The sequence below is a fragment of the Mchenga conophoros genome, linkage group LG14 (assembly GCF_057382185.1).
Source record: "Mchenga conophoros isolate Kocher_MC1m ecotype Shallow Benthic linkage group LG14, M_conophoros_male_GT1.1, whole genome shotgun sequence".
NCBI classification, from domain to species: Eukaryota; Metazoa; Chordata; class Actinopteri; order Cichliformes; family Cichlidae; genus Mchenga; species Mchenga conophoros.
This window is the reverse complement of record NC_140539.1, coordinates 31,438,122-31,451,400: the sequence shown is the minus strand read 5'-3', so window position 1 is coordinate 31,451,400 and position 13,279 is coordinate 31,438,122. Positions and strand designations below refer to the sequence as shown.

Genomic DNA, 13,279 nt, shown 5'->3' with positions numbered 1-13,279 from the left:
TATTACATGTACAGTAATATTTAAAGCACACATTTCATTAAACAAAAAAAAAAAAAGAAAACTCAGAATTCTATTTTTTTTTTTTATATATAAGGTAGGTAGAAGGTGTAATATTTCTACTCAACTGAAAGAGATCTAACGGCACCACCTTTTTCAGTCTGAGCCAGATAAGTCTGATGTTCTGTTTACTCAACAAAATCCCTAGACGCCTCTCTGGCTGAATTTCAGTGATAAAAAAAAAAAAATAAGAGCCTCAATACAGCACCATGACAATTCTCCAAAGTAATGAGATTTCACTTCAAGGTTAGATGAATTTCATGCCTTGCTCTTTTTGTGCAAATAAATTATAATGGGCTGGCATTGACTTGAGAGTGAAAAAAGCTGTTAGAAAATGGTTGCAAACCAGTAGGCTCGTGATCTCACTCCATGCAAAACCGCATGACTTGCATAGTATCTTACCTCATGTTTAAGGTCAATAGTGAAGTCAGATTTAAGTGGCTCCTCTTTCACTTTCTTTGCAAGCCTAAAATAATAAATAAGATTTTGAAATCAAACACACAGCAAATAAATAATAAATGTATGTGTAAATATACGTGATAGTGATGTAACCTTATTTTCTGAAGCCTGTATGAAGAATTCAGTTTTACAGATTTATTGCACATACTCACCGAACAACTAGGGGGATGCTTAAGGCCCAAGAGGCAGCAAAGTCTGGATATTTAAAGATGGAGGGGTTCTCTGCAAAGGCATAATGATGGATGATGGTCGATTCCTCATCAAAGAGGGGCTTACCCAGAAACCACTCCTGATAAATAAGTTTAAGAGACACATTTCACTATGTCACACATAAAAAGTTTTTATTGTTTTTCCCCATTAAAATGCTGTGAAACGTCATAAAAAGAAAACTTTGCACTTGTGGCCTAATTTAATTTTCACACTGCACGTCAGAAAATCTTTGAAATTATTTCCAGTGAATAAGTTTGTTGCTAACTGGGGAAATAATAAGATTTCTTCACTGAACAAAGTTCAAAGATGACAGATATTGTAGCTACAAAGGCTGTGATCATGGTTCTTGACATATCTGGTGGAAAAAGAATAATCTGACAGTTTTAGAAAATCCCCCTAGAGCTGAAGCAGATCGAGTTAAAAGGAATTGTCCAACAGTTCAGTAAACATATTCATGCTTCTGATGTAGAATTGTTAGGAAGATCAACACCATCCTCTCATATCTGTACAGTAAAGTTAGCTGCCAGTTAGCTTATCTTAGCACCACCAGGCCTAAACCCCTGCTACAAATCCTGCCTTTCATAAAGGCTGAAAAAAGTCTTCATGAAGTTTCCACTTTTTTGTGTTGTTTTATGCTCACTGTGAACATTACTTGTTTAAAGGTGTTTCTAATATGTTATTTGAACCATTAATATCAATAAGACAGACCAAACTGGGATGTGTCTAAACCAGAACGTCAATGCTGTACTAGCTTAACCAACTCATGAGCCATCATAAATCACAAGTTACTGTAATGTGTGAGAAATATAAAGAAAGTGACACATTTTGATTGGCTGTATTGCAAAAATATAATGAGAATTAAAATTCACTAAGATATCAACGGGGCTCACAAACCCAGGCCACAAAGTAAATGGCCTGCATTTGTATAGCGCTTTTCTAGTCCCCAAGGACCCCAAAGTGCTTCACACTACATTCAGTCATTCACCCATTCACACACACATTCACACACTGGCGATGGCAAGCTACATTGTAGCCACAGCTGCCCTGGTAATCTGGTTGATCACCTAATAAAAGGATTCAAGAGTATTTTGACTGCATGGTCAGTAGTAACCATGGCCATAAAAAGCATGAAAATATGCATCAGAGTAGCACTGACTATATTTCTTCTATTAGCATAATGGTGATAAAAAGACCCCAACCCAACCACGCCTTTCCAATGTGGGAGTCAACCATTAGGACTACTCCATGATTATGACCAATAAGACCATGATCATCAGGAATACATGTGGTGGGCAACATGTGTGGCAAAGCAATATTTCAAGGAATAAATATAATTTGGTGTTTCTCTCGTTTTGTGCATGAAAAATGTATTTTACGTTAACAAGTTTGCTAAATGGTTAGTTCTGAATTTTATTCAGTACATCAGCAGTGGAAATGTGGTGAAATTTAAATTCTAAGTAGTGTTTGTGAAGGTTGTGCTGTGAAAATGGAAATGTCTCTAAAATGACAAATATGACATTAACCTTCAGCAGAGTATGTGTGAAAACCCACTAGGTCATTGCATGTAAGCTTCACTAAAATCTGACCATCACTCAACAGTAGCAGGAGTAGCAGTCTTTGGGAATGGTAGATGGATGATAGAGTGGCTACAGTCTGTGTAATTAAACATTTGCTTTTCTTTATTCAAGCCCAGCAACCCGTGGTCACAGGCTAGTGCACTCTTAGCGGCGGTCACAGCCCTGGATATGATCCCAGTTGCATCAGTAAGGCCATCCAGTATAAAATCTGTGGCAAATCAACATGCGGATCCAGCCACTGAGACAACCTCAGTAAAGACAACCCTCAGTAAATAAGGGAGCAGCCAAAACGACCTTCTTCGCTTCTTTGTTCGATTTAGTTTATCAAATAAATCCACAAATTGCAACTACAGTATATCACAAGTTGCACTGTGTTTAATTACTGTCATGCTCTGGCACCTAACTGGTTGAAGTTAATTGGAAAGTGGCAACTCATTTTTGTGAGGAGCCTTCGCTGCTTAAAACACTCTGATATGAAATCCAATTTTGTGACTTAACATGAGGCTGACCCCACTAAGCTATAACACCTGAGAGAGAAGAGTTTGCCTTTGGGCATGTTGTAATGAATCAAGTCATCAGGACGTTGTATCTGTTGCTGGCTTTGCTTTAGAATGAATTTGCGAAGATGCGTTCAATAATGAAACCGATCCCTAAGTTGGAAGTGAAATCCCACGCAGGGTGGAAATTGCCTTTTATGACAATCCAAGGGCACAGCAAAGCAAACTTCTTACAAACAGCTTAAATTTCAAAAACAAATGTTAAAAATGTGCCACATTTGTGTTATTTAAATAATTCATAAATGAAGAACTGAAGGAGAAAGTTATTTTGCTGAGCTCAACTAAGAGAAATGACAATTCCAATGCATGAATTTCTGGAGTGCTCATTCAATATTTATACTTGGCATACTCCACCAACCCATATAGATGAAAAATAATTTCATGAGTGGAGGGACAGGCCTTAAATTAGGTCTACAGCTGAGACTGGAGTGACATATCTGACAGGTTACGCTGTGAGCTGGTGGTGCTCAGTGCAGCTCGACTGTTGCAAAGAAGCTGCAGCCAACCTGATACTGTATCTCATATAACTGAAGCAATGATCGGCTAAGCTGGAATGAAAACAGGAAGCTTTGGTCTCACTGATGAATTTCTTAAAAAGCAAGAGAGAAAGCAATGGGAGAGAAAAAGACAGATGTAGATTAGGAGAAAATATTTTCTGCTTACTTTATTTTTGTCAACTTTTGCAAGGACTTTGATGAGAGCAATCAACTTCACGTTTGTTTCTTCCTCAAGAAATACAATCCATGAAGAGTTTTTCCCAAAGGAATGTGATAAGCTGAGGACACACACGCAGACAGAAATATATAGAGTTAAATAATAAAAACATTTCACTTCAGTCTACTCTGAGGAGATATCTGAGGCTGAGGCTCCTGACCCAGTCAGATCAAAGCAGTCACAACATTTCCCCAGAGGACAGAAAGACAAAAAAACAACACAAGCACACTGAGTTCTTTCAGGGAGGAAAGCCTTTCTATATAATGGTCTGGGAATATTCTATGCTACAAGTCTATGCCATGGATGATGAGAACACATTTAGATGCTGTTACACACCTCCCTAAAACAATCATAAGACATATTTTTGATTTTTAAAAAGGCTCAGGCATCCAGACAACTGAAGCTAATGCCTTTATCATGCTGTTCATACCGCTGAATACCTGTTGTCACACCTACATGCACATTAAGAAGGTATTTATCATAAAATGAAGCAATAAATCACCGTTACTGTGTTAGTAATGGCTTTTACACAAATGTGGCAACAAAATGTCCTCAAAACAGAAAAATTTACCTTCAAAATTTCAAATTTACACAGTAGAAATTGACAGAAGACCGTGTTTCTCATATGCAGTCCTCAGCACAAAGCTGAGTTGTGTTAACTGTTTGTTAATCACACCCAATCATTACCAGTTTAGGGATACTTACTAAGGCAGCAGAGGAAGGATGCTCCAGTCGCCTTCATTTTCTGATAAACTGTGAAGGAGCAAAACCACCGGCTGTTTCTGTAAGAAACAACACAGAAACGACAGATAAGAATTTCCATTCCCTCCATCAGTAGATTTTTTTTCTATATAAGTTTCATAAGACTGATGTCTCTTGTTATTTAACATGTTTCCTTTTTTATGTTTTAGCTGATTTCCTCCAAATCCTACACACTGTACAGTTGTGTAAAATTTCTTGAGATATCCCTCATTTCTTTATATTTTAGTTAGAAAACAATTCAGCAATTTGTCATCATGGAAATGCAGTATTTAAGGCAAAGACAGAGTTTGCATCATTCTAACGAGCTTGGAAGTCAATAGTTTGATTTGAGCACCTTTATTCTTTAACACAGCCTGAACTCTCTTAGACAGGCTTTCTTGAACTTTCTTTAGGTAGTCTTCAGGAACAGTTCTTCAGGCTTTTTGATGGACATTCAAAGCTCTTGTTTGGATATTGGCTGCCTTTTGTTCTATTCTCTTTTAAGATGATCCCACACTGCTTCAATAATAATGAGGTCTGGGCTCTGGGGAGGCCAGTCCATGATTGATAGGTTTCCATTGTGTAGTTTTGTTTTGTTTCTTTTGTGTGTGTGTGTGTGTGTGTGTGTGTGTGTGTGTGTGTGTGTGTGTGTGTGTGTGTGTGTGTGGGGGGGGGGGGGGGTACTATATTGGCAGCGTGTTGGGCATGTCATGCTGAAAAATTGTGTCAAAAAGTTGCCAATCACATGCTTTCCACATGGTATTGTATGGTGGATCGAAATTCCGTTTCTGTTTTTACAGTTTTTTGTGTTTATAATTATGATAATTCCAACAATTACAAACCCCATCACCACTGGATGAACTCCCAGATGCCCTTAGACTGATGAGGCTTCGGCAAACAGTAGATGGATCAACTGACGGGTCAGATTTAACTCTCAGGTCCCGTAAAAAGGTGTTTGGTGGATTTTTTCCTATTTTCTTAGGGGCATTCATTCATTTCAGGTACCATTCATCTGATGTAGTTCATTTTTTAGATCTTCCACTTCTTCTTTTGTCCTCACCTGTGCTTTTTTTTTTTTTCTTTTAAAAAAAGGCACACTACACTATATGCCAAATTTTTAGCTAATACCTTTTTCAGGATCACCTTATTGGCGCAAAAATACAAATTTTTTTCCTGTCAAATTGTATTATCTTTGGTATTTTTCATAGATTCAGCCAAAGAAATGGGAACAAATGTGTTTTTGGCACAGGCTGCAAGTAACAAAATGCCTAAAAATACTATTTCAAATTGGCTCTTTGCTAAGTTGTCTGTTATGTGTAGAAACAACATGAGTGGCTTTTTTTATGTCTAAATAATTCATAGGTCAGCATTAAGTGGATTAACGAAAGAAAAAAAAAAAAAAAAGGTCAGGTACAAGGAGTGGACTGAAAATAAATGAAAAAGCATCCAGTGTCCAAAGACAAACTTTGAATACCTTCAAAAAGCCCTGAGAACTCATGCTTAAGACCAATTACAAGAAAGTATAGCTCCTTAGACGCTAAACATGAAAAACTGAACTGTGCATGACCAGCTTTGCATAATACTGTACTGTGTACAATTCTGCAAATCAGACTGGTGTGTTTTACTGTTCTGCACAGCACAGCTACTGTTTACTATTAATTTCAGTAAATCAATAAGTAAAGAAGTCAATGATTTCACAAAAATATTGTCACTTTGATGAATGCATTTGTTAAACTACTCTGCTTATAATTGGGTTTTTCAAGTATCTGGGTTGTGTTGCACATTAAAACCTCTCATCATACTTTCATGAATCTGGATATGCTCATTAGAATATTCCAAATTAAATCATCATGCTGAAGTTTTCCCAACAACGATGGTGAGAAATCAGGATATCAGAACGCATGACATTTCTGTCTTTTGAGATGGTCACTGTATCAGATCAGTTGACTGTGGCATTAGAAAAAACATGACGAAAAAACTATAAAACTAAGTCCAGAGCTGCTGCTGCTGCTACTTCCTGTCCTTACACTAAAATATATACTTTGATAAGAAAGAAATAAACAAGAACAGGATATTTTAGGATGCGTACAGTGCCTACAATCCCTTCTAAATAAAAATTTCCTTTTGAGTGGCCAGAGCTGAGAAATTGTGTGAGGATTGTCTGAGAGAGCCAAGGTTTCATTTCACACTGTGAGGAAAACAAAGCAGCAGAGCGTAAGACCCTGTGGTTCATTACAGCATGGTCCACTCATCATGCAGGAAGTCAGGGAGAACAGTCTCCTCTGAGTCGTTCTGTCTAGCGGCAGCATGTTTGATTTAGCTGATGAGGCCGACACTGTGTATACATATTAATCCTTATTAGTCAGCTGAGGTTTATTATCTCTAACCATATTACACACGTTTACTCTTAAAACGATCACACGTCTGACGTCTGCCATGTTTTATTAAACTGTTCTCTACTTGACATTTACACTATTGCTGTTCCATGAAAAAATAAAGGGGAAAAATAAAATCAAAGACGCATCATCTTCAGATAATAATGCAAATTCACAACGAGGGCTTTTTCTTCGAAGAGCTATCGAAATTCTTTTGATAAAAGAGGCATTCAAGAAGACCAGACAGATAGTTTTATAGCAGTTGGGTGCGAGCTGCAAACTGCTAATCAAAAGATAAGAGCCAGTCCTCACGAGGACATGAACAGGACACTGATTGCTTGCTGACTGGGAAGATAATGGGGGTCAGTGGGACCTGGCTGTAAAACAGTCATAGGAAGCTTTAACCAATAAGGGCTGGAGGAGAGAAAAAAGATCCAGAAGCCACCTGTAAAAATAAGGACTGCAGTTGAAAAGAAAACCCATTTTTCATACAAACAAATTTTCATCACTGTGGCTTCTTATACGCATGAATTGCTATTACAGTGATGAACAGGAAAGCATTAAAAACATGCATATTGCAATACTGCTGGTAAAGGTTTTAGTTTAATCGCATTTTGCTGTAGTCTCAGCGCGTCTCTGTGGATATAAGCATTGGCTAAATGACAAAAACACTATAAATGTAATGTGAATTTTCCCAGAAGGCAGAATGTCAGACTGTAGGAACATGGGCTGTGAACCGACACAGAATGCACAAGTTCCTGTGTGTAAATCAGTGCAACACAACCTTTAGGAGTCCAATGAGGAAAAAACAGAAATATCAGAAAGTTTCCAGTTAACTGACCCTGAAACTTCACATAATTAGAGAAACAGTGTGAGCTTTTAATTATTTAATTATCTAAAACAACATTTTGCCCACAGCCAAACTTCATTACCAAAACTATCCAAGGTTATCTCTTTTCTGCATTGTCGTTGCTGCGTTTCTGTGATGTGCCTCGGAGGTGTGACTGTAGACATAGACAGCTGGTTATAACTTATGTTTGGCTTGGGATGATAGGCTGGCAGACAGTAATATCAATTGGAGTTTACATTTTATCCATGCTATTCGAACACCTTTTCTGCTTTTGTTTTGGCATATTTTTATTCTGACAGCAATTCAACAAAACAGGATCCTGCAAAACAGAAGCAGCTTGCACAAAAACTGGCACTTGAGGATTTTAAGAGCTATTCTAAATGAAAATATTTTAATATGTTAACTGAAATTGGACCTCAGTAATAGAGGCTAGAGCTCTCTTGGTGATCATTTAGTAACTACTCATGGTGAGGGACAAATGTGCATTCCCTAACAGAAATGTGTATACTTTATCACTGGTTGAGGAAAGGGGTTCCTCCAGATTTCTTTTTTCAGGACATTGTGTTCTGTGTCCTGATTGGCTGTAGATCATTGTCTATCAATCTCGTGCTGTGTCTCCTGTACAGTACAGAATGCGTCCAGCTTGTCAAATTTACATAAATCTTCGATTGCTAGCAGTATGACTCTGAAGTGCTGTACTGTATGTTTGTAAGTTTCTCCCCAACAAACAACAATGTTGACGAAATGTTTTGCACCATCAAAGGCACCAGCCGGTGCCTTTGGTTTCATTCTATAATGCTGGACTTATTTTTCTACGATGGTTTGAACGTGAGCGTTTAAACAAGAGAGAAAAGTGTGAAAATGTTCATGCCTGTCTGAGAAAAGCATATAAAGTGTGTAGTGAAGGGTTTTAAAACCTTAAAACATCTATAATAATTGTAAAACATAAAGTTGGCTACTTTGCGAATTTCACCTATCGCGGGTTATTTTAGAACGTAATCCCCGCGATAAACGGGGGACCACTGTATAGTGCTTTTCTAATCTTACCTAGCACTCAAGCTACCTAGCACAGGTGAAACTGGTCTCAACGAGGTATATGATGCTGCACCGAAAAGCTCCTGCTTTATACAAACTAGAGATGGACCGATCCGATATTACGTATCGGTATCGGTCCGATACTGACCTAAATTACTGGATCGGATATCGGAGAAAAATAAAAAATGTAATTCGATCCATTAAATATCACGAAAGCACCTCACAAAACTTGCAACACGCCGTAACTCACCTCAGAACGTTAGCACGTTGGAGCAGTATGCATCACGTGATAGAGCGCTGTGGCATGCGGGACCTGTCGGTGGTCTGGATAGCATTTGGAGCTTCGCTAGCAACCCGGCATTTCATCTCCAACAAAGTTATCCCCGAGAGAAGTAAAGCAAGTGTGTAAGTCCATCTCTGAATGTTTGTAAAGCATTCCTGCGTTAAGCTTAACAAACGATATATGGAGCAACTGACTCTTCTTGCTGCTACTTCAATCATGAAACTGCTTAATGATCAGCTGATCGGCTTTTCTGTCGTGAGTCCATCTCTCTTGTTTGTTTTTGGCCCACTTTGCACCAGAAAGAGGAAACCAGCGGCTGAACAACAGCAGCACGTTTAAGCTTGATAAGCTGTTGTTAGAATTTATTTAATATTCATTTTGTACACCAGGAGCTGACGCCGGTCACTGTGCAGGGGCGGATCTAGCAAAGTTTAGCCAGGGGGGCCGATAGGGCATTAACAGCGAAAAGGGGGGCACAAAGACATACTTTTCTTTCTTATTCTCATTTAAAATGTCAAGCTGATGTAACCCACATAAAAATAAAAAGAACTGCACCTATAACTAAATCGGAATTTCAAATTCCAACCGGAGCGTGTCCATGAAGGCATCGTGACGCGTCGTGACGCACGCCACGCCGCGAGTCTGCACGTGCCTGTTGTGACCAATCACATTCGCGAGGCACCGATATATGCCTTCCGGGTTGTCGTCTCGAAAAGACGCGGGGGAGAGGCGTTAGCGGATGGAAGCAACAGGTACGTGGGGCGAGCGCTTTTTGCTGTTTACTATCTTGACTTGTTTTTGAATTAATTGTGGATTGCGTTCAACAGTATTTTGATACCGCCGCGGGTAGATGCGTGGGGGCTCGTATGTGACATCGCACGTAGTGAATGGTGAGTTGAGCCTGAATGTCTGTTTGTATTTGTAACCTGTATCAGTATGCCAGTGCTATCAGCTGATGGGATAGCTAAGGCTGAGGCCTACTACATTACTACTACTCTCACTTTACGTGGCTGTAGTTTTGTTATTTGAGATTGTTATTTATTTTAATTTATTACAATGGTTGGATATGTATTTGTTGTATATTGGTATTTTCTCATGAACTTTATTGTGTACACTGGAACTAAAGCTAGCTTGGGAAATTTAGATGAATTTTGCTAATAGTGGTCCTGTGATTATAGTGCAGGCTAGTGGTGCCCTGGAGAGACCACAGCGACACCACTACCTTGGATGGCGAGCTAGGCCCAACGAGCCAGAACCCCAGCTACAACTTCCTGCGGTCTGGTAGGAGGCTGCTGCGGCCTACACTCTCCCCCCCCTGGTTTTCAGTCCCCCAAATCTTACTTTCGAGATCTCAGTCTTGGAATCTCAGTTCTGATCATCACACTTCCAATTTCAACCTGTTACAGACTGTCATACGCGTTGGACTTATATCAATTATGAAATAGCAACTTTATGGACATTGTCTGCCGGGGGTTGGAGGAGGTTGCTGCACCACTGTGCAGCGGATACTTTACAAGCTTGAATTATGTTTTATCTTTTCCTGTCTGCAGATTTGTAAATATTGGTATTTGGTAATTGCACTTTATTTTCACTATAAATAATAACTGTAATCACAATATCTGTGGTTGTATGTTTATTGTACTTCACTCACCTCCTAGAGCCGAATCTGATATCTTCTGAATTAGCCCAACTACTCATAACCAACATAAATTATTTTAGCTTATGTACTTGCTACACTTTTAATAAATAATTATCTGACACCCAAAGTTTTAATTTGATGTAAAATGAATAGAAGTCAATTACTATATATAGTAACTATTAAGTCTAATTTAAATACCCTAGTAAGCTATAGTACTGTTTCCTTTGGGAAGGTACCATCTGTGCAGTCTGCAATTTTGTTGAAGAAAGATGTTGAATCTATTTAATATTTCTTGAAAAATAATTGATTTCTGTGCATTTTTTTTTCACACTGCATCAAATTAAGGTTGATTACGTCGATTAAGCGTCATGAGGTGGAGCGTGAGGGGTGGTTCCCTATTTTTTATTTATTTATTTTTGTTGATGCTGGGAGTTGGAACCCTATTAGTTAGGTTGCTTAATATTTACGCCAAGTACTCTTTAAAATACCAGAATAGGGAGGATGGTGTAGGTTTAAGTTTATTAGATAGATCAGTATTGCTGAACTATGAAATATTTTTTTTGCATACAGGTATAACAGAATAGCTTTAGTGTAGTTGTTGTTTTAAACTTGAGTATGAACTTATACAAAATGCAGCAAGATATTTTTAAAAAAAACAGTTTTGTTGATTAAAAAACACTATATCGGATTCATATCGGTATCGGCAGATATCCAAATTTATGATATCGGTATCGGACATAAAAAAGTGGTATCGTGCCATCTCTAATACAAACTACTGGTGCTACAGTCACCAGTAGTTTGCAGTTAAGTTGGCATCTTTTATACAAACACTTGCAAGCACTACTGTCAAATGTGTGATGCAAACTGGAATTAGAGAATGTTCACCTTCAAAGTAAAACTTGCAATCTGAATTGTGTTGGCTGTAGTGGTATGACACAACTGTTACTCTGAAGGCCAGTCAAAGTGTGTTTATGTGGCACTCAGTGAATTAAAATGGTGAGTGTTTGCAGACAAGTCAGCGTCTTCCTAACAAACTACAGGGGACCGCAGCAATCCGCTAGTGACAAAAGAGATTTCTGGTGCAGCTCTTTGCAAACAATTTCCCCAGTGAGTAAAATTCCAACCTTCACTCGCTGCCAGTCAGTCAGGATATACACTTACTGCCATAGGCACTGGTCAGACTCTAGGGGTGTGTGACTGAGGCCTTACTTGGATGACTACTGTAGATACCTTATTAAGCTATGTTTAAGTCTGTCCGTTTATAGAGATGAACAGAAAAACAAAAGAGTGAAAGAATGTAAATTCTCATTCATGTCAGGAGCAAAAGTTTAGCTCACTTTTTGTGCTCTGAGATCCTGGTGGATGGATGGGTCAACACAGCGCCAAGTTTTTATTATGGAGCAAACCACTGCTCCTTCCTCTCCTTGCTCTAACAGTAGTTATCGGTAGTTGCTTTCATCACTGCCACTATCACTCCCTATCATTAACCAACTACTCAAAGATGATTGTGCCTGGATTTATCCAAACCTAAACTATAGCAGCTTCAGATAAGAAAATGTTTTTTTCCATTAAAAATAAGAGATTTGTCGCAGTGAAGTAATTTTTCTTTGTCAATTTTAGCGTTCAATTAAAAAGGAATTTAAAAAGCTGTGCTATTACAGATACAGATGTCCTTGATTCATTTAGTGGACTTATTAAATGAGAATTATTTTGCTGATTAAAATTAAAATTAAATGCACAAGCAAAAGACTACATTTTATTAAGTCATGGAATTAAAAACTGAACACGGTAAAGGTGAACAATGAAATAAAAGGTTTTAATGAAAAAGAAATGCAAGTATAAGAGGGAAAATTGTTGTTCCCATTGTCCTCTCTCCCCCTTTTTGCATTTGCATTTTTTCCATCTGATATTTCACGCTTTATAAATTCTACTAGATTTTAATTTTGGGTTAAGTCATGTTTCATACAGACCCACATTAAATTTTAACGTGTTAACGTGTTGAATATGCAGCCTTTGTGTAACAGCAGCATTCATTCCCCGTGAGCTTTTTTTTGTGCATTTCAATCAAAATTCTGGTTTATCACAAATCTTATAACTCTTTAAAAAGCTGTTAAGCCTTTACTGATGTGTCTTTAAGAAGCTGCCGGCTCTGAAATTAGTTTGTGTAATTGCATTCAACAGATGCTAAAATGCCAGTCATCTCTGAGATCTCAAATGCAAACAGAACATGATGTGGCAAGTCTGTCTCGTCTCATAAAACGTGATGTGGATTAGTGTAACTAAATCTCATCGTGACAAGTCTTGTCATCTTGCATAAACTGAGGCCACTGTTTATTACAGCAAACATATTTTTAAAGTGTACCAGCTATTAAAGCATGCAAAAAAAAAAATAAAAAAAAATCTGACCTATAAAAATTTAATTAGACATTAACTCTAATTTCTTATTTTTGGACTTTGTAATTCTTGTGGTGTAGTGTGCGCCTTTGGGGTTGTTTTCACACAAAGATGAGACAAAAAAAGAAGACAATACAGGCTCCAGTAATTTTCAAGGGAAGGGTTTAAAGTTGTTGCTGAAAAACTGATTGCTTTTTTAAAATGGGAACAGACTTTTTTGAAACACTTCAGTTGGGTTTTAGAGTAAACCACAGCACAGACACTGCACTCCTTAGAGTGATGATTGCCAGTGATGCTGGAAAATATTTATTGAAATGCCTTTAACAATGTTAAAGGCATTTCAATAAATGTCTTTGAAATGTATTATTATTTAGCATTTCTGGTCCAC

The 13,279-nt window shown here is 38.0% G+C and overlaps 1 protein-coding gene across 1 annotated transcript in view; it reads right to left on the bottom strand.

The window, feature by feature from the left end:
- Positions 1 to 13,279, bottom strand: part of b3glcta (beta 3-glucosyltransferase a) — an 81,907-nt gene that overhangs the window by 20,795 nt on the left and 47,833 nt on the right. Inside the window, exons 5-8 of the mRNA XM_085243924.1 lie at positions 4,280 to 4,356; positions 3,524 to 3,635; positions 669 to 805; positions 460 to 523 (exon numbers count right to left, since the gene is read on the bottom strand). Of these exons, the coding sequence (XP_085100050.1) occupies positions 460 to 523; positions 669 to 805; positions 3,524 to 3,635; positions 4,280 to 4,356 (390 nt within the window). The remainder of the gene's footprint in view (positions 1 to 459; positions 524 to 668; positions 806 to 3,523; positions 3,636 to 4,279; positions 4,357 to 13,279) is intronic.